This window comes from Topomyia yanbarensis, chromosome 1, assembly GCF_030247195.1.
Source record: "Topomyia yanbarensis strain Yona2022 chromosome 1, ASM3024719v1, whole genome shotgun sequence".
In the NCBI taxonomy this organism is placed as follows: Eukaryota; Metazoa; Arthropoda; class Insecta; order Diptera; family Culicidae; genus Topomyia; species Topomyia yanbarensis.
Window position 1 is genome coordinate 210,499,794 of NC_080670.1, and position 22,889 is coordinate 210,522,682.

Below are 22,889 nucleotides of genomic sequence, written 5' to 3' on the forward strand. Positions count from 1 at the left end.
AAACTTTGCTAACTTGCACAAACAGTCTAACAAGTTGCAAATGCTTCTTTGTTTGCCATTCCACCCTAAAATAGAACTGTCCAACTACCCAGTGCTCGACAAATGGCACAGCTATTGTTTTCATTATTTTGCTGCAATTAGGAACATGTTGCACAACATACAAACAAAGTGCGCTTTTTCCATAACATAGTTGTTACCAAGAGAGTTACAAATACTATACAGTAACAAAGCGTGCTACTTGGGATTTTTATTTTGCAAACTAGTGTTATTGAAGTAAGTTTTTTGAAATTCAAAATGACCGATCTAATGTGGCGGACCCCATTAAAAAATAAGTGGTATTTCAGCCAAAATCAATAAAAAAAAGTTTTATGATTCATAAACAAGAATTTGAGTTATTACGTATCAAAATCAAAAAAATTAAAATTGGAAAATCCAATATGGCGAACTAAAATGAGACTTTAATAATTGTGCCGTTTTCTGTGGTTGTTTGATAACTCACGATTATTCTGCAATACCTCTATAGATCAAACCGTGAAATGCGTTCTCGAGACCTGTACAGCGTAACGCGAAGTATTCTGTGAACGTGCATAATGCCATGAAAAGGTTTCTACCTGAGGCGCGTGTCTCGAGCCGAGAGCTTCCCATGGCGGCCAGGACGCCGCTTTGAACAATGGCCTGTAGTAACATTTTTGATGCGTGGATTGAAGAAATCCGTTAAACACAACATAACTTCTACCTTTCAAAAAATGCAATGATTTTTTTTTTAATATTTTGAATGAGGACCTCCCCTTGATTCTTTTATTTCGATCGCAGTAATCTGGTCACCGCGCCCTTGTAGAAAGTTAGCAGAAGATGGTCGGAACCTTGGCCATGACCGTTAAAACGACGGATGTCGGCATGTTCTTCAGCTCTTTCGTAGCATTGGTGACCAGTTGCTTCCCCGTTCTGACCACGAAATTATTGAAGTAGATCCTCCTTCTGAGGTTCGCTAAGAATTTTCCTAACGGTCGCAATAGGGATCTTTAGGGATGAGCGGGTTAAAGTATTTTCTGATGCAGATTGGTGCCATGAGTTAATATCTCAATCACTTTTTCTATCTTTCCTTTTAGGACAATCACACATCCAAACCCATGCGACTTGCACGACTCTATGGGTTGCCTCATCAGCCCTACCATAGTTTGCAGATGAAATTTGGGATGGCAGGCTGCTAGCGGATTGTAAAAGTACCAGATCCCGGTTAACAATGAGGCGTCATTTAGTAGGACAACTGTCAGTTTAGTTTGTTTTTTTTTTTAATTTAAAAATCAGAAAAAAATAATTTAGATTTAAAAATGATATGAGTGTACTCGTAAGGACACCCGCTATCAATACATATGAAAAACTGACACAATATTTTCCAAATTAAAGATCCCTATTGAATGATGTTGGAAGGGTTGAAAATTCTGTACAATCAGCCATTTTTTACCAACACCTTCAGAAGCTTCTTTTGGGTGATTTTCTGGTGCTCAGCCACGGCCGTCCTCGACCGAGGCTTCCGAATAGCAATGTCCATTTTGCTCATGTACTTCAAGCCGTGGAACGATGAGACCTATTCAGTTTCTACCGTCCTTCACGAACACGTAGCCGGTATCATGCTTCCGTGCAACGCTCTTACCTTTCTCTAGAACGAAGAGCATGTTGTGAGTGACGGATTGGCTAAATCCGGTGGACACGAAGTATCTCACGATGTCCCATTTCCTCGCTTGGGGATGGAGCTGGCAGTACGAACAAACTATCGAGAGTAGTTTCTTGACTGTCATTTTTTTCTGTGCACAACAGGGTTGCTGCGATAGACGATGCACAGTTGGATTCACGGCCGGGCAGTCTAATGAAAAATCGCTAAAATCGATTCGTTTTTAATGTACACGTTATGCCGCTTACTTTATGCAAGAAAATAATAAAATGGTTTTTTGAAGGTTCAAAATACATATTGTTATTTGTTACATTCAGAAATTTAGAAGTTTAAGCTCGGTCAACGTATTCAATAAAGAAGAATTTAATCTTTATTTAATGGCTCAAATAAGGATTGTCTAATCCATCGAAGAATTGATATCCTGGACAACATACATCTTTTGTAACTCGAAAAAGCTAGCTGTTATTTTTAATTTATTGCATATTCCAAACATTTGATTCTATAACCCGGGGGGTGGGTGGCATCTTCCCTCGCTTAACCACAATTCTCACTACTGGTGATCGACATGGGCTTTTCCCGGTCAACCGCTTATCGCACCTTTCTAGGCTATCCGGCGCTCGTCATCGCCTCGCCACCGCCTCCCCGCACTAATTCTATTCTTGACCAGGGACAAGATAAGCCCTATCGCGTTTCGAAGCGTGTGAACATAACACACCACGCATTATCAAATCAATCTACATCGGAATCAGGGTTGACTTATCGGGCAGTGAGATATGCGAAAGTTTGATTTTTTTTTCTTTCCGCGAACCGATTCGCGACCTCGTTTGGGTGTTACCAGTGCCAGTGGTTGTCGTGTGCCAGAGGCGATGCGGCGACGAGGGGTCAAGTGATTGAACGCACAAGTGTACGCGGTGCTGTTGACCAACCGGCGCCGATATCAATCATAGTAGGCCCTGCCGTTCAGTTCGATTCGCTTTCGATCAGGTGGATGATTTTTGCTTCGCAAAATTCATGGCCTTCTGCGAAAGAATTTTAACAAAAAGGGGCGTATCGTGGAACTGATCTTTTCTCGCCAAACAACCCAAGGCAATCGAACAGCCGGCTTATTAGGGGTGCTGTAAGCTGTTGGATTTTCGAACTTCTACAGGTGTCAATAGCCAATAGCGAAGGATAACGGATCACAAATCGTTACCGTTCGGGGGAAAACCCGGAACTAAGTCGAATAAGGTGCATCGTACTTCAGGTTTGAAAAATCTACCCGGCCCAACCCCCGCAAAAAAGAAAGAACAAATGTTTGCTTAACTTTCCATTCGGGCAAAAGTGGGCTGTCAAACATATGCAAATTTCGCACTTTTGCAAGCCTACACTGATCTCTGCTACTTCAGCACCAATCCAGCCTGCTATGATCGAGCCTGAATAAACTGGCTAATTATACGCATAAACATCAGGCAAGGCAGCCGGTGCTATTTGTTTTTCGAATTTCTAAGGACAATATACGCAGGCTGCTGTAGATTAGTGGGGAATTTCGGCCGGGATTTCCCACTTTGCTTTTTGGAAGAAGGTGCTTTCACTGTGGTACCCGCCAGAAAGTAAATAGCTGTAGGTAGGTGGCATACGGGTAGAACGGTTCGTGGGGAATCCCGACGTGGCAAAGTGCTTAGTACTTAGGATATTTATTTTTTGGGTACCTGTAGAAAATTGACGAAAACCTTCATCGATTGAAGTTGATTGGAATAAAAGAAGATGTAATCCATGTAATCTAAAATAAATGTTAAAATACTTCTTTTGTTTGATTAAAAGTAAGAACATCTAGCTTAACAGTTCAAATTTGCCGAAGCGCCACGTGAAGGTTAGCATCCTTCTATAGATTAAATCGGAGCCCTTGTCCAAACAAGAGAAGCGTGACGAGATGTCAAAGTAACATATCGTGCCCAACCCGTCATCGTCAACTATCTTGGAACGGTCCCAGGGCCAACGATAATGGAAAATTCCCTTTGAGTGGTGCATGACTTCTCTATTGCTAACCTGATATTGGCTCTGCCTGCAGCCTGATACTGATGGCTGCGACCGTGTGAAAAAGGTGAAAAGTCAAGCTCACGTGACAACAGAAAAATTAAAGGTGGCGCAAGCGCCACTCTGATAGATTTATTCAATGCTTTCCATACCAGTGTGACACACAACTGGCTTGTTTTTGATTCATAATTTGCGGAAAATTTCCATGATTCTTTGCTGAAATCATCGATTCCCAAGTCATTCAATGTGGAGCAGCTATCCACATTTCGTCTTCCAGGAACCCTCTCTCTCGGCGGCACTTAAGCCACTTTTTCAGCGAAACATCGGTACGAGAAGCGGGTGATGTTCGACAGCCCAGCAGCCGCCAGACCGGACAGCGCCTTCTCCGTTTTCAATCTTCCTACGTATGCGCAAACAACTAATTAAAAACAATTGACGAACGACGACAGCGACGACGACGACAACCAGCGTCTCAAGTAATTAACAATTAATCATCACCCAAGAATTCGCCTTCGCCGAATGTCAGCACTCGGTCGGTACCTATACTAACTATATGCAGTAAGAATCACACCAGTCAGGAAGATGCAAAAAAAAACGAGTGAAAAGCTAATTAGCCTGGCGCGCGGATCAATGCAACCCGAGAGCCGACGACACACGCACGCACACCTCACCAACCTCAGCTCTCGGTGCGAGATCGGCAAGGTGTGCGTGTGCGGTGCGGTGCGGTACGGCGCGACTGGCAGAGAATGGGTGCAGTAAGTACGTGTACAACCTCTAGATAAGCCGCGCCATGGCGCACCGCCTACCACGATTACCCTCACAGCGCGAATTTGCTCTAGAAAAAAAAGTTAACTGACAATACTAAACAATCCGCGGTCGGTCGAAGAGTCAAACATACAGCGCTCATGGCACACTCCGTGTCGCTGCTTGGGGTGACTAGCTGACACACCTCCAACTGCAGCCTTGCACAACAAGCCAGTTAGCTCTAGCCAGCGAAGAAAGTAAGCCATGCAGAGTAACGAGAAAAAATCCCAAATATTTCAATCACCACATGTAATTATTTGTATTCGCGCTGGTGGTACGTAAGCCGTTCCCCATCCCTCATTCCGCCCCCTGCTTATTCCATCCATGCACAACTCAACCGTAAAATCGATTATCATTCTCAGCTCGCCAGCAGAGTGACCAGCCGCCGTCAGTGAGTGCATCTCGCGCTTCATCAGGCGCAGAATGAATTCCCACCAACACCAGCGCACACCGGTTGCTGCGATTCGTGACGTGAGCATTCGCGCATCGCTCGTTCGAACGAAGGGCTTCTTCCGTCTGATCCCGGGATCCCCTGATCGGATCACCCGAATTCCGCTGTAAGCGCAGCAATAGCAGCAAAAACCGCGCAGATCAGCGTACTGCTCCTAATGCGCAAAAATTAGCAAGTCTAGATCGCGAGCAAATTCAAGCTGTTGCACACACACACACATGCACATACAGACACAAAGATTCGTGTGCGAGCTATTTCGCTGTAACATAGTTTAAACTAATAATCATCGGCTCAACTACTCCCGCACATTCGCGAAACGGAATGAATGCGGTGGAGCAGATGGGGAAAATAAAATAAAATCGAGAGCAATTGCACGCGAGTAACGAACACGAGAGAGAAAAAGGAAGGGAGAGAGCGAAATATCTTTCCTGCTTGCTCAATTTTTTTCTCGATATGCACTCATACCAAAGAGTACACGAATACACCTTTCGCTTCGCATCGATTCGATCACGAGCGTGCAATAGCAATTTCGACCGGTGTTTTACGCGTCGCAGCTCGTGGAGAAGCCGGTTCACCCAGCAGGGTGGTTGGGATCGTGATTACACGGGAAAATTATACCCAAAATCAGAAGCCAGATTTAAAAACCAAGATCAGAATTAGGATTGAAATTTAAGCTAAAATCGTAATTCAGAATCAATATTTTTTAAATGTTGGATATTTTTGATGTTGTTGATAATATTTCAAATAATTGATATTTTTACGCAGCCTAATAATACTATGACACGCATCAATCTGATTTTCGTAGATTACACCTGTTGTTTGCTTACTAATGTAACGAGAATATGATTTCGAATTTGAAGGAGTCGTAATTCATTTAATGGGCGTATGGAGTTATAGATTCTGGAAGTCGTAATTTGCACAATTATCACATGCGATAATCATATGTTCTTTCTTTTTTTGTCGTCATATCCCACGGATAGCATAAAGATTAGTGCATTGTGCTGAAGTCTCAAAGGTTGCGGGTTCCAATCCTGCCTCTAAGGGAATTTTTTGAACACAATTGCTTTCGCTTCACTCACCATTTCGATCTGTTTTCCCCGTTGAATACCACCAAAAAAATCTTAGATTATTTAGATTATCCTAAACTGTATATATTTTAGGTTGATAATAAATAATTTAACACTCCGAATAGGTTTTAAATTAATTATTTGGGAGAAAAGTATGGTTTTTTCGATGTGTGACCCGGAAAAAATACCTTACCGATTTATACGTTTTTTACCTCAGTAGAGAAAGTACAATTTTTTCCACGGATGGAAACAGACTAAACAAAAGGACTGAACGTTGGGAAATAGTTTAGCAGGCTCCAAAAATGCAATTTTGGGGGTAAACGGACTAGGGTGATACAGATCGATATTTGCAAATTTTCTTCTTTGCATTGCGTCTATCTGCGTTTTAGGAATGGGCAAAATTTTGAGAATTTTGCCTGATACTTATTGCAAAAAATAAATTGATCCGATATAGCCTTGTCAAACCAGAACGTCAGTCTTGACCAATCATTGAAATGTACATATAAGTTGCGTGGCATTTTTTGAAATTTTCTGACCAAGTCGGTCTGTTGGCGACAGCAGTGAATGAAAATGTGATTTTAGTTGTCGATACAGCCTTCCTAATTTTAATTTTAGATAAGTCCCAAAGCGCGGTTATTCCAAAGGAATAGTTGATTGGTTACGTTGCCCCATTTAGTCGCCTGCTTTATGCTCATCTAATCCTCGAAATTTCGTGGAATTCAAATGAATAGATGTACAAGACCCGCTTCACTCAGACTAGTTCAAAATCGGCTCAAGATGTTACCAGCATCCAAAGAACGCTATGCTTTTATCCTGGGTAGACTCCCAAGTGCCAGCTCTGCAACCAGATTGTACACTACGCTAAATCATGCGCCTAAACTGCTAAAGAAAATGGATCTAATACAACACACACCAACAAACAGTCTTCCACTGCTAAACCAAGCAACAATCCTTGATAACTCCAAATCCAACATCCAGTACACCTAGAGAAGGAATAACCAAGAAAAAGACGACGGATACACCAAGGTCACTCAGCAACACAAGAAGCATCAAAAACAACCAACAGTGAAAACCAAAACTGCTCTAGCGACAACGACATGGACATACACGAGAGTGATGGAGAGGGTTGTCTGAACAACCAGCAAACAGCAGACGGTACAATGACCGCGGAAAGCAGAAACGCCCTGGATAGATGACTGCAATAACTTTCGTTTTTTTAAATTAATTTAAAATACATATTGTATCCGAAAAAGGTGTATGACGCTTGAGGTTAAAACCTTTATAAATAAATAAAGAAAAATAACTTATTGGCGAATTCCTCATGAGCGAATAATAACCTATTAGAGGTATGATAATGTACTTTGTATGGCTTTTCAACCCATTCGATTAAAAAAAAATACAAGCTTGGAAAATTTTTTAATGCGGTTGCAAAATATTTTCAATTCAATCTTGCTAAGCAAAAACAAATGCATAGAACTTCTATTATAGTTAACAGAATAATTTGATGGATTAGGCCATTTTGTCGAAAATATGTGCTGCAATGAAGTATTAAGATTTAGAGTATAACATACATACATTAATAGCGAAAAAAAACTGTGTGAAAAATGTTTCGAAATATACTCGAAAATCGTGAAAATTTTCAGCTCATCTCGGTCAGAGCCGTCAATATGGTGCACTAACCGAAAACCTCAATGATGGAAAGTGACTGCTTGGGGCGAACGGTGGGCTATACAACATCGAGAAGAAAATATTTGTGAGCTGTACACGGCTGCTGGATGAATCAGTTCGTGTCGTTACGTGCTACTAGCAGAGGCCATAATTTTCATTTCGGATGGGTGGAAGGTAGCATACACACTAACGCGAAAAAACCGATTGTAAATCATCTGACCGTGCGTGATTGGCTCCCACTAATTTCATGCATCGAACCGCAAATCTTGAACAGAAAGAATGGTGATTTTGGTCGGTTTGTATTAGTTAACCTTGTTGGATGACCAGAGACCAGGGTTATTCACATATTCACAGCTTTTTCTGTAATGTCACATAGATTTTTCACAATTTTTCATTTAAGATTCTGTTTTCACAGACGACAGATTTTTGGCATTTTGAATAAAGTGTTACAGATTTTTGGGAATATTGTGATTTTTCACAAATTTGTTGGAAATTTAACACCGATTTTTTCGGTTTTAGTCATCACAGATAGTAAAAGGAGTTTTTGGCCGTAGCACAAATTTCAATGTGGCATACCTTTCAACATCGGGAGAGAAGGATGTGTAGGATTCAGCCGGCACCATCGACTGACTGTAATAATTAGTTTGTACAGCTCCGTGCTAGTAACGAGGGCCAGTAGAACCAAAAATCTTCCACCCAGGGAACTAATTAGCCCTTATCAGCACTATCAAACCGTCAACCAAGAATTGCCAACTATTATTTCTATTTCCGACGGCACGAAATTAGCATACACACAGGGAAAACACCAATTTTAAATCATCTGACTAAAGCTCATTCCTGATTGGTTCCCGCTATTTACATGCACCGAGCCGCAAATCTTGAATAGCTTTTGTTTGAAGCTACAACTCTTTGACGATGGAAGTAAATTGATTTCATTCGATGGACAGCCCATTCAACCTCGAACGCAAACTGAACCAAGTACGGAACCGGGGGTCGTAGGCGAGGGCTGCATCATTCGTGTGTTACATTCGTACTGGCTGCACCACACATACTATGTCTGGATGCGGTAAAGGAGAAAAGGCGAAGCGAAAACCAAAATCGCGCTCGTTTCGTGCCGGTCTCCAGTTTCGTGTCGGTCCAATCCACCGTCTGCTGAGAAAGGGCTACTACGCTGGAGCATCCGTCTAATTTGCGACTGTAATGGAATATCTCGCTGCCGAAATATAAGAGCTGCCAGGAAATGCAGCCCGTGGAAAAAAAAAGACCAGAATTATCCTCCGTCAGCTGCAGTTGGCCATTCGAAATGACGAAGTGCTGAACAACTTGCTTTCCGGCGTAACGCAGAATGGTGTGTTGCCTAACATCTATACCATTCTGCTGCTAAAGAAGACCGAACATAATTAAATTTTTCTTTGTGGTTTTCTTTTCGATAAATTTAAACACTGTTTTCGCAGTTCGGACAGTTTCTGGCACTCTCTTGGGATAATGATGACATGCTTCTCGGAATTCTATTTGGATACTTTCCAGCATTCTGATCAATGTTTTCTTAGCATTTCAATGGAATCTATTTCAGAAATATCGATTAAATCCTTATCCGTACTTCTACAATTTTTTCTCTGAATTTTGATGCAGAATTCTAGAGAAAAGCTTTTTAGAGGTCTGGTGGAATCCTTCCCAAGATAGAATTCTACGAAGATTATGATTTATTTAAGATGCTAGCCGAATAACGTTTCTATTTTCAAAGAAATCCGGTGTTAGGGTCTGATGGCTATCCTGCTCTGAGTTCCAGTGGGGACTTTGACACAATATTGCTCTTCTCCCATTATCCCCTTCAACAATTGATTTCTGCATGTTGTTGATAAATAAATAATTTCTAAACGACTAAAGCTTTTGGTTTACACAACACATATTTACAGCGACAAGTAAGGCTGCTAACTAGAACGAAAATCATTCATTTGAGCAATTTTATCATGTAAAAATATTCGCTTGAAAGTCTTTAATTTTTTTCTTCAAAAATAACTGTTCGGTCAAGCACCGTGGCTTGCTGCCAAAAATCGTTTCGAACGGTGATCATTTTTAATTAAATGAGTAAGTTAAAACAAAGAGACTCCACGTGAACTTAATCCACTAGAGACCAAACCATCGACTATATTCACAGGGTGGAGGAATTGCTCGTATGAATATTCCCCACAATCTGATAAAAATTAAAATTAGGCATGGCTTCCAGTGATCGAACTAAAATAATCACATTTTTATACTGGCGTAAAAAAATTAAAAATCTTCAATGGCTTTAAAACCAATGAGTATTTTTACGTACAGTCCTCAACAATATTAATTTTAATATCGGAACATTTGCCGGAACATCGTTTTCACGAAAAGTCACAGTGGAAAAGTTATATTATAAATATTAAACGTAGCAAACACTTTATAAATTTTCCATTACGAGCATTTCTAAAACTTTGTCGAAGACAACAACTTTCTACCCCGTAAGTATAAAAAGTTATTTCTTTTTAGTTCGATCATAGTAAGCCACGCTTAATTTTTATCGGATTGTGGGGCATTTGTTTTGTCTTCGTCTCATTAGAATCCGATACTAATGTAGAGCCAGACGAAGCTAGCGCCGGATTGACGCTAGCTCAAAAAACGGGGACACGATTTGTATTTCGCAATTTCTCAATTCTAGCCATACGCGGCACCAGCCTGCTAGCAAAAGGGGGGACACGCCTTCACAATAAAACAGTGTCAAACTCTGGAAACTAATTTCTTAACTGAGTATTTAAAGATTGGCGAATAGTTGGACAAATCACCCCATTCTGGAATGCAGTCACTATTGTTTTTTCTCTGCTAATATCTTCACGGAGTCCTTTTCGACATTGATTCTCTTTTACAAAAAAAACATCGCGTGATAAATCATTTTTGTCTTTTTTTTGCAGTCTGAAGAGTTTCGCTGTAATAAATCGCGCTGTTTCCCGTGCAAAACCAAACATCAAAATTACAGAAAAACTAATTCACATATTTTTATGTCAGCTTCAAATTCAAATGTTAATTAAATTTTAACGAAATGGATTTCCCACCACCGCGTAACGAAACCCGGTATCGATATGTCGGGAGAAATTCCGCCGCAGGCGAACTCTCAGTCGGAGAAAGGTGAGTTCACTGCCGGAGACTATCCGAATAGATAGTGATAAGGCTGGGTGCTGAAAAAACTCACGGTTAACGGGAGCTAAATGGCTCGCAAAGACAACTAAATGGCGACGTAATAGATGGATACGAGAAGCAAGAGAAGAGTTTTACAAGGCTATGGGTTTTAGCCGATTAAAGTTTGGTTTAGCGGATAAATTTGATGATTTGGCAAGGGAATTGTTCCTGTGGTGAGAAAATCAGCATTTTTATGGACGGATACGACTAAGAATTCATAAGTATATAGAAGAGTTTGCCTCAACAAACGGATTTTACTCTTCATTCAGTTCCATGATGGTCCAATTATGTTATGGCAACATAACTGCAAGGACTTTCTTAAATGGTAGAACGATAATGGGGTCCAGTATATCCCAAAAGAGCTGAATTCACAAAATTATCCCCGGTTCCGTCCATTAGAGAGCAATTGAACGATACTGAAGAGGAAACTAAAAATGAATTAGCATGCAAAGACCTTGACTGAGGAAGGTGGGCGGCTGCTGATGGACGACGATTGCGAGAATTTATTCAAATAACGACGAATGGATTGTTTCAATTATTGATTTGTCTGACGTGTGCTACATTGGAACCTTTCTGACACATAACTTCGAGATTGCGCTATCGGAAATATTCCTGACTTATGAGTACTTTTGTACAGGAAAGCTTCACTTTTGCAAGTTATACTAATCAATTTATACTATTAATTTCGCACTCAATTACAAATGGGATAATTAAGCGTTCAGTAGAATGTTAGTGATTTGTTTTAGAAACTACCACATAATTTCAGATTTTTTGCGCAGAATATTCGAAAAAATATGCAAATATTCTCTATCTATCTCTATCTGAAATGTTTTTTTTTCTAAGTTTTATCAGTTTTGGATGTAATTGGTTTCCTTTACGAGTATTCTAATTCACTGATAATTGCCCCAAATTGAGTACAATAATATCTTTAAAATCAGTGGTCCAGTTCGCTCTAACTGGACCAAATGTGGATACTAAAAGCGCGCAAAGCTACAGATTTAAGATTTTTGATTACTTGTGAAGCGGGCGAAGACAAAAAACAATATGTCACATTCCTGCCATGTAATACTACACTAGCGGTTGATGTTAAGTAGTGACGTACCCATGCGTCTATTCGTGGGTACAAAGACGGCGACAAAGATGAGAATTGATTAGAGATTTGGAAGAACTTTTTTCCCCAGATGTTCTTAAAGGTGTTTCGAGTGATGAGTAAGCGACAAACCCGTTCAATTATTTTCTACCAGACCTGTTGGAATCAAATTATAAGTCCTTGTTATTACTCAGAGCAAGCTACGCACGCCAGATCACGAGTCAATATTGTAAGTATTAAGAAAGCCTTGTGCTTACCTCTAAAAATATCTCTAGTGATATCAAAATCAGTATCTAGTTTTTAACACACCACTTTTTCCTAACCAGTATAACATTCGTACCTAAGAGAGGTATTGTTGAGCGTGAAATTAAAAATGATTGAAAAGATCCAATGTGATAATCATGTGCTCTTCCAGTGATATCATAGCCCAAAGATCGCTCAGAAGCTTTGAACATTCAAATTTTATTGATGAGATATTGTATGCTTCTGCATTCTGATCAGCAAAGCATGTTCACTGTATCACTTGCTGTGGAACAATATCTCACATTTTACCAGAAGTTTTTTTTTCTAATGCGGCACCTTTTCTGATTTCGCGGTTGGCGCACTTTTTGATTCAATTACGTTTTAGCGACGCTACTTTCTTCGAATTCGAATCTGCTGCATACTAGAGACTCTACATTCCCTCGTCAGCGATTCGTGTGGATACCAAGTTCAAAATATTTATGTACTAAATCGGTGTACAGTCTTTTAGAGATAAAGATTAAACAGCAAACCGAAAGCAGACGTGACGCCACAAACTAATTATGTCGGCACACAGCGAATAATGGAAACCAATCAGAACCTTGCGTATGAAATATTCACAAAAAATCATGTTTTCCATTCATTGTAAATACTTTGAAATGTAATACAAGATTAATTATTTATAAAATTATTTTCGACCCATTGTTTAAAATATTCCGACGGAAGTTATACATATTCTACCACATGGCTAAACGATACTTTGCACTGCACCCTTATATTGAAAGGTTTATTCAGGGTTCAAATATGTCCCTATCAAAGAGTAAAACTGTGAAGTAAAGTTAGTTTCCAAATTGTAACGTACAAATTTACAACTATACCCTACAGAGGTATGAAAGTCTGACAGCACACATAACTGAACAAACAGTTCTCTCTCTCTCTCTCTCTCTCTCTGCTCAAATTAAGTTAAATTAAGTATTGCAAAGAAAAAAAAATATACTGATCGCCTTGTTGATCTTTTCTAAAATAATAACATATGGAAGTAGGGAAATGCAAGTAACTTTTCACCAAAACAGATTCTGGTCGAATAGGAGGGGGAAGCACGTGCACTCCCGTGCATCACCCCGGAGCCGGCAGTGTTCATAGATTGAATGGCTACGGAAGATGATTCAATAGTGCCAGTGATTGCTGCGTGGTCCACTAGATATGAATCTATTCTTAGTATCCTTTAGGAAGATACGCTGAAATCCTTTTAGATAATTTTAAATTAATTGTGGATTAATTATTAATTTAATATTAGATTAGACATTAGAATTAGAAGACAAATACAACCATTTTACATTGTTTCGTTGTCATTATATCAAACTTCGATGACTGCAAAACTTCACTCGCTGAATGCTTCATGAAGTCAACAGCTGCTACATTGAACACATACCTACCTCTCACGTAAAAAAATCAAATTAAAATTAACCAACACAGTACCTAAATAATGTTACCTGCCTGTCTTCAAAGTTACAGGTCGGAAAATCGGTTACCTGAAATTTCGAAGAAGTTGAATTTCCGAATATCCTGTTACGAATTTATTTTGTCAACACCAAAATGACTTTGGCACAAATCGAGAACCCTCCTTCCAAGGTTATCAGGCATTGGTTTTTCCGCGTACATATCTGTCCTTTGTAACTGAATTATACTCCGTTCCTGGCCTTCTGGTATGGGAAAAAGAAATTAGCGATGGTCATTGCCTTTTTACAACCGCAAATTTACCACATCTGACAAATACTAATAAATCACTGTGAATTGAAACTAAAAATAATCGACAAATATCCCCTTTTTTGGCAACCCTGCTCACGATGCAGCTGCTGTTTTCTTGCCTCCCCGAAAATTTTCAAAAGTAGTATATATTTCTCGTTTTTTTGGTACACCGGAGTGTCTATTATACGGTATCAAGTTTCTGTAACGATACAAACTAAAGTTCAAAACCAACCGGACTCTTTTTGTCGAAAATCAGTTTTTCAAATAAAGTTCGATTGAACATAACCTCAAAGTGCAAAAATCGACCGTTCGCTTTCTCCTGTCGCGAATCCGACTACCTAAAAGTCCTATACTGCCTGTGGGAGTATCACTGTATGGCGAAGGATATTTGTGCGACCTGTGGACAGGAAGAACCAACGAAGGGAGGTGCAAAGAAACGCTGCAGGCGTAAAGATCAAACCATTGGGTGGATCTCCTGTGACCAATGCGATAAGTGGTTTCACGCAGCTTGTGTACACATCAGTAACCAACTTCTTCAGGACATACATAACTTCTGGTACTTCTGCGAGCAGTGCTCTCTCCGTGGAACACTTGTTCAAAAGCAGGCACCAGCGTCTGGTTCAGCTAGCAGTGACCTCGCAAAGATCACGGACACAATCAGCGAACTGTCGGCGAAACTTGCTGTACTGCAATCTGAAGTGGAAACCTATCATCGAACCTGCAAAAACCAAGCCGATAAATTAAGAAATCAACTAGTTTCCTCGGATAAGTTGCATGACAGAATTGTAGCACAACGAGAACTGGTCACTAACGTCGAGAAGAAGCTTGAAGTGATTGAATCTGGTGCGAGACTGGCAGGCACTTGTCTACGTAGTGCGAACGAACACAGAATTGCCATTAATAAGATCCCGTTTCGTGAAGGGGAAAACGTTAAACAAGTTGTTAAAAGTGCATTGCATTCTCTAGGTATCGAAGAAGCTGATTCCAGTGTCTCCAGCTGCTTCAGAACCAGCATTAAAGCCTCCAAGTGGTCCAATCGTTCCCTCTCACCGACCATCATTGTCGTGTTCAACACGAGAGAAGTCAAGGATAGGGTTCTGAGGCTGTATTTCCAGAATTTCACAAAGACCAAACTATCCGCACTTCATACCGGTCTAGCTCTAGAATACAGATTTACAGTAAACGAGGTACTGTCTGCTGAAACCTTTAGGATTCGGAATCTTGCGTTGAGGCTCAAGCACAAGAAAGCTGTCAATTCCGTGTTTGTGCGGAACGACTCCGTATCTGTTCGGTTGCCCAACCACAAACGATACACTCCTATTACAAGTAGTAAACAACTACTCGACTTGACGAGCAGCACCTTTGGTGAGTGTTCGGCAGCAGACGAATCGTCTCTTTTCTTCGACGCCATTTCCGCTGAGAGTTCAGCGGTCACACTACAATAGTTACAAGCCATGTCAACGAGTAGCAATAATCTCAGAATCGGACACTTGAACGTACGAGGGCTCGAACGACACATCGACGGAATAAAGCTCACGCTTGATAGAAAGCAATATCACTTTTTCGGTATCAGCGAAACAAAACTTAAAACGACTGCTCCAACTGGCCCTGTTAAAATTCCCGGTTACAATTTCATACGACACTCACTGCAGGGTGCAAGAGGGCGTGGAACTAAGGCGTGCGGTGGTGTCGGTCTGTATGTAGCAAAGAACGTCAAGGCCACTCCAGTTCTAAAGTCTTCGTACGACCCGGCTATCCCAATTGCACAACGCTTGGAGTATCTGGTTACCAAGTCAAGCATCAACAACTATGACATCGGTATAGTGGTGCTTTATAATCCATCGAGCAACAACCATTCTTTGATCCAAAATTACGAAAAGCTTCTTTTAGATTTGCTGGAACTGAACTTCGACAGGACGTATATCGTTGGTGATTTTAATATCAACGTCACAGCGAATCAGATGTCCTACAACATTGCAGCTGTAAAAAGGCTTCACGACATGTTTAACTTTGTTGTTCTGAACACCCCTCCTACTCGGATTACGGATACCTCCGTCACAACCATCGATCTTTTGGTGACTGATTCCCCGCAATCAATTATAAAATCTACGACGGCACCGGGTAGCTCCATCTCGGATCATGAGATCATCTACCTTATTGCTGACATGCACGTAAGGAAAACCACCCCACAAAGAGTAGTATTCCGTAATCTTCGAAGAATAAACCAAGTTCACCTCCAAGCGGATTTTCAGTCCAGGAACCATCAAGCAATTTTCGATTGCGAGGACGTCAATACGAAAGCTGAACTAGTGACGACTGAGATGCAACTTCTCCTGGAACGGCATGCTCCGCAAACAACAAGAGTTGTCCGCGACAAACGTACACCTTGGATAACCAACGAAATCGTACAGGCGGTAGCACTCAAAGATCTTGCGTTCAAGCTCTACTCGAGGAACCCGAACAGAACGAGAGGAGATCGTAATTGGCAGGACTACTGCGTAAAACGCAACCGAGCGAGCACTCTGGTTGCTGTGGCGAAGAAACGTTATGCAGACACGAATTTCTCTCCAGAACTGCCTGCCAAGAGGTTATGGAACAATCTCAAAAGGGAAGGAATCCACAACTCGAAGCAGACTTCCGACGATGCCCACATCGACGCCGATCGCCTGAACCAATTTTTTGCGGAGGGTCATGTGCAGCTAATGGCTGAGCCAGCCGTATCCGTGGAGTGTAACAACAGTGAACACTTGCACATGCCTGATGTCGCACCTTTTAGATTTGAACACACAGATGCAGCAGACGTTGCAGTAAAAATCTCCGATATCAGTACGAATGCAGCTGGATCGGACAACATACCCATTGCTTTTGTTAGGATGCTATCTCCGTTCATCCTGCCGCTCTTAGTTAACCTGTTCAACGCAATAATCGATGCCAAGGCTTTTCCTACCGTTTGGAAAAAGGCTATCGTTACACCGCTGCCTAAGACCACCAGCGCAATCGAACCAAAGGACTTCAGGCCTATAAGCGTGCTTCCCGCAATTTCGAAGGTTTTAGAAAAAATTCTGCTTGCCCAAATTACCGGTTTCCTGCAAGCAAATCCGCGTCTTCTAGCTAAGCACCAGTCTGGTTATAGAGCACATCACAGTACAACCACAGCAATGGCGAAGGTTGTGCATCATGTCTACCACAACTTTGACAACCGATTCTGCACAGTTATGGTGTTGGTGGATTTTAGTTTGGCTTTTAACTGTGTAAGGCATGCCAAGCTACAACAAAAACTGCGTAGAGAATTTTGTTTCGACGACACCGCCAGTCAGCTAATCGAATCCTTTTTGGATAACCGGAGCCAAGTGGTGATACACAGAAATGTATTGTCCTCGGAAAAAAGCCTCTCAGACGGCACCCCCCAAGGATCGTGCCTTAGCTCACTGCTGTTTAGCATGTACATTAACAGCCTTCCTTCAACGCTCAAATGTGAATATCACATGTACGCCGACGATGTTCAGATTTATATATCTGGCCCCATTGAACATATTGATAGGTTGGTGCACGCTATCAACAACGATCTGGCTTCAATCGCTGCCTGGGCAACGGAAAACGGACTATTTCCTAACCCAAAGAAAACCCAAGCGATAATATTCTGCAAAGAGGGCCAGGTTATCCCGAGTGTGGATATAAAATTTTGTGGTGAGACTATTGCTTTAAGTTCCAAAGTCACAAACCTTGGACTTCTGCTGGATAGCAACCTGAAATGGAAAGAACTTGTGAACGGAAGCACCATGAAGGCGTACAACACTCTGCGAACGTTCCGCCGCTTTGGATCGGTCCTGTCTCAACCAGTTCGCCTCAAGTTGGTACAGGCCGTGATAATGCCCATTCTCACTTATTGTGACATTGTGTACTATCCCGGTCTTAGTGTCGCGCTGAGGGAACAACTTCACAGGTGCTTCAAATCATCCATCCGATTCGTGTTCAAGATGAGAAGGTACGACACGACTGAAGCGGTTCGCAATGCAGTGCTCGGACACGACCTACAGGAGAACTATCGCCAAAGGATATGCTGCTTTCTATACAAAGCTTGGAACAGGCAGCTTCCGGAATATATCCTGGAGCTTCTACAGCGAGGGCAAATGGAACGGTCTAGAAATTACCTGGTACCGAACCACACAGCAAGCAAGAAAAAGAGCATCCTTGTCTACGGGATTCCATTCTGGAACCAGCTACCTGCCGATATCAAAAGCAAGCCTTCATTTGCCTCATTTAAGCAATCACTTAGGAGAAACTGATCGGTACAGACTAGATTAAGGGCGTACTTGAAATTTGATTAATTTTCCTCTGTATTCTAACTAAGTATCTTCCTTGACCTGATGTAAAGTATAACTAACAGGCCCTCGTATAATTAATAAATTACAATTACAATTACAATTACAAATATTTGTTTGCTCAAAGTTTGTCAACAACCGGCATCCAACAATCTGAAGTGACATTTACAAACGATAGTAGCTCTGACGCTCAAGGTTGCCCTTTTTAATGTCAATGGGTCATGGGAATCAAGATATTCTATATGTCGTTGTCCTAACACATCCAAATTTAAAAATATCTCAAATATTTCTTTATATTTGTAATTAAGATTATTTAGACGAAACACGCGACTTGTAAAATGGTCTGAGTATTTCTGAATTTACCATGTAATGCAAAGAAGCCTGAAAATTTGCGGTTTTCAAAGTTTTTATTCGTCAATTATTATTTACCTTTGAAATAAATTTTTCGGGCTAGCAAACAATCTTTACTTACTTTTAGTCCCCAATGCAACTCAATCGATTCGAAAATGTTGTTGATTCTGTTGCCAAAAATCTACAAAAATGTCACTTTTATTCCAAGGCTTGCTGGGGTAAAACAAAAGCTTAGAGTTATTCAGTATCTAAAAATCTAATGGGGTTTTTCATTGAAAAACCCCGGGGCGGTGGATTGCACTGGTATTGCATTTTCTAGCAAAAGAGCAGGCCACTAGACGTGTTTCATTCCCACTTCTGCTAGAAAGTGCAAAACCAGTGCAATCCACCGCCCCAGTGTTTTTCAATGAAAAACGACATAATATTATTTAAAGCGGACCCTACACGTGCAGAAATATTGTCAATAAATCGATTATTGATCAATATATTGTTCGTGTAAGGGTATCTTGAAAATATTGATCATGTAGAAATCAAATGGGATTGACGTATTGAAGCAGTCTTGACAATATTTTTATTGACAATATTCTTAACAAACTGCTGGATACAAGCGGTTAAAAAAACTCAAAAATATTCTAAATCATTATTGCGGAGTGTTTGACTCTTCTTATCCAAATCGCAGTCGCAACCGTAACCGGCGGAACACAAGCAAGACAACAGTTTGTCTCGGAGGAGTGCAACGCTGCTGCTCGATTTCGATTCCTGAGTTATATGCCTGTGTGTGCAACAGCCGATGAACCCCCGCGACTGGCTGATGCTCTTCTGCCTGCTGTACTCGTACCGTGTGATGGATGGATATTAGCTAACGACCAGCAGCGGATGCGATCGATCCACGAGTGAGAGAGAGAAAGATTGGAGAGCGAGAGCCCCATCCCGTTTCGCGTTTTCCGGAGCGAAAGATAGAACGCGAGAGTGAGGAGCCTGTGCCAACCAACCAACCAGCCACCCACCCACCACACACTCTACTCGACGAAGTCACGGTACGAGGCGACCGAAGGGTGACTTCAACACAGTACGGTAGTCACCTTTAGCTAACCGCGAGCGACATACACAAATTACCGGGCGTACGGGGTTCGCGCAAAACGACAGCCAGTCGGAGATAAACGGGCGGATAAAAAAAAATCAGTATCCGAGACGACTGAATCGGACAGACAGACAGACACAGACAGCGAATATCGCAGAAGAGAGTGGTTGCCGTCGCCGCGGCCGCTGCCGGAGCAGAGCACAGACCAGCACACAGAGAAGAGTCGGTCTAGTTACGGATCGATCGATTCTGTCGGTTCAGTCTAGCACCAGACATTTACCGAGTCGCGCATGCGTTCTCCTGCATCTCTCGCCGTCATCATCGCAGCGCAGCAGCAGCAAAATACACAGACAAGAGGAAGCAAAGACGAAAAGCCCGCAAATAAGTTTGCTTAGAACAGCGTAACAGTGGCAGCATCAGCAGACGAGGAAAAACACTACTTTAGGAAAGTGGCCCCGCGCACGTTCCGCAGCGGAATCGAACGAGAACGAACCATAGTGCGCGAAAAAGTGCGTTCTATCGCGCAGTCATCAAGTGCATGTTCCTACGGCAGGCAGCTAGTGCCGTACAACAATTTTCCGGAGAATTTTTCGCAAGTGGAAAAGATCATCACAATTTTCAGCTCGGCAAAACTTTGTGTGTGAGAAAATATCAAGCAAAATACGCGAACCAACAGCAGCAGACCAAGGGGGCAGACGGGTGAAAAGAAGAAAAAAAAAGTGTCACTCTGTCGCCGTCGTTGTCACAAACACCTAGCTGCTGGTGCCGACAGCCGTCGGAGATAAAACGCGCGACACATTCGTCGTCGTCGTCGTCGTAAGACTTTGCGCGACTTTGACTTTATGTAACATGTTATCGCGAAAAGAGTAGGCTGTGCTTTGTGGGAGCAAACACACAGGAAAAAGGGGGAAAAAGAACAATCGGTCGGTGATCTTCTGCTGATCCTCTACTGACACGCATCGGTAAGTGCCACGTGCAACCGTGTGTGCGATACTTTTTTCTAGTCTCTGATCGGGATCAACTCAAGCAAAAAAAAACTTGTGACCGACTTAGTGTGATTAGCCAAAAAAAACAACAGAGATTAAACAAACAGAGAACGGTGGTGAAAGACGAAAAAGGACGTAGTCCTGGAAGAATACACACACACACATCGTAGTAAGGTGGGTGGTGACGAACCGAGGCAGAGTAAAAAAAAGGTGTGAAAACTAACAGTACCTGCTGCACACACCAACAGATTCGGCACACTGCAGCAGCAGCAGCACTCTACAACACCACGAGAAAGTGGGAGAACACACCGAAAGTGTAGACCAAAAGGAAGCGGTATCCTAGTCGTGCGGTGCATTTCAGTTTCGATCGAGCGACGAAGCAGAACCCCTCCGACGACGATAGCGACGATACAACGACCGAGGTCTTCTCACCGACGATCGAGTATTAGAGCAGGTCATGATTACTCATCTATATTTATTAAACACATCATAGTAGCCGTCGCTGCGAGGACCGACAAGCAGAAGAAGGCAGCAGCAGCAACCCGTCGCCCCCGCACGCGCGCTCACACATTTTTTTTCGCGTGTGTCTCGCTCGCCTCTAAAGCATCTTTTGCTTCTCGCGGGCGCGCAGCCATAAATCGTAGCAGGCTATCATCCGGCGAATTCGCGTATAAATTTGAATTTTTCCCACGACAACTTGATTGCCGCGCCGCCGCCGCCGCCACCGAGCAATGAAGGCGATGGTGTTATAAATAGTGGAAAACAAGAGAGGAAAATGGAAGAACCAAAGTGTCTGCCAAGTGTCTAATTTATGCCGGCGAAGTGGTTAGAATTGTGCAGTGATAAAAGTGTTTGGAAAATATTTTTTTTGCCGAAAGAAAAAAAAACAGATTGCAACGGTAGTGTAACATATAAGCTAGAGAGAAAGAGTGTTTGTGAAAAGAAATTTATAAAAAAAATACAGAAAAATCATCCACCCAGTTATTCGTGTGTTATCGTCTAGTTTTTTTTTCGTGTCAGAACCGAGTTCAGCGAAAATGATCGCAAAACTGGCACTATCGACCGGGATGGCAGTAGCGGCGGTACTGCTGTTCTTGGCCCTAACCGGGCCCAACCTAGTAGGCGCCCGTCGCCTTTCGCCGCTGCTGGTGGAGGACGAAGGTGCCCGCCGGAATCGACCAGCTGGTAAGTCGGATTTTTTTCCGTTTTTTAGTTTCGATATGACTGTTCTTTAAACTAAAATCTAGCCCAAAGAATTTTTTTTCGATATAACCCCGAGTGGATTTTGCATTGTTTCACACTTAACGGTGGAAAGCTAGAGAAAAGGAACAACTGGAACTTGGTTATGAGTTTGATTTTGACAAAAAAGATTGTTTTTGTTTTACAACCCGATTTGTTCTGTCAAAATTCCTTTAATTCCTTAAAACCTACCGGCAGACGCAAAATAAATTGATCCAACTTTGATTTTTGCTGCTAAAATCGTAGGCAAACCGGAAGCAAATTGATGGCGGCTTCAATTGCAACATTTTTGCGGATGGTCACCGTCATTTTTTCGCCGCTCTGTGTGCCCGCTATTTGCCCTAAACTGCATTTCATTTTCTGCGTGGATGGCGAAAGCTGTCTCAAATTAAGTTCTTATGGTTCAATGTTGGCGTATTATTTAAAAAGGTAAATTTAGGTATGCCGAATTCAGAGTTATTTACTTTCAAATATAAGCTAAATTTATCCAATTTTGGATATACCTCTGAAAACTTAAAATACAATCATAAGAGCGAGTAAAAGGGATAATTTAAATGTACCCATATTTAAAATTACCTGTTCCTTTGGTAGGTTTTATTTTTCGCTTTGTAAGTCAAAGCTTAGCACGTACCGTTGCGTTTCGAAGGGTACGTTTTCAGTCAATTTATTGCCGTAGGACTTTTCTAGAAATTTTTTGACAGAAACAGTCAACGATAGACACGCCTCTGTTCGATTTGGACGGAACTCCACCCATGTGTTCTGTATGGGAAATGATGTATTTTCTCTGGCGGCTTAAAACTAACGTTTGAAATCAGTAAAAGTTTCCAGATATGTTCTCGAAAAACCATGGCTCAAAATTCGTTAGTCGTACTAAAATTTCTAATGAGAAGAAATTGAAGAGAATCATTAAAAGCACGAAAAATAATAATAAAAGCACCACCGACTTCTCAAAAAAAAT

At 41.7% G+C, this 22,889-nt stretch overlaps 2 protein-coding genes across 2 annotated transcripts in view; one reads left to right on the forward strand and one right to left on the reverse strand.

Annotated features, from left to right (window-relative positions):
* The window catches only part of LOC131690804 (cytochrome P450 307a1), a 377,105-nt gene that overhangs the window by 211,958 nt on the left and 142,258 nt on the right, over positions 1–22,889 (reverse strand). The gene's annotated exons all lie outside the window — the stretch shown is intronic.
* LOC131690744 (dorsal-ventral patterning protein Sog) overlaps positions 19,726–22,889 on the forward strand; it is a 74,610-nt gene continuing 71,446 nt past the window's right edge. The window contains exon 1 of the mRNA XM_058976712.1: positions 19,726–21,877. Coding sequence (XP_058832695.1) covers positions 21,730–21,877 — 148 coding nt within the window. The 5' untranslated portion in view covers positions 19,726–21,729. The remainder of the gene's footprint in view (positions 21,878–22,889) is intronic.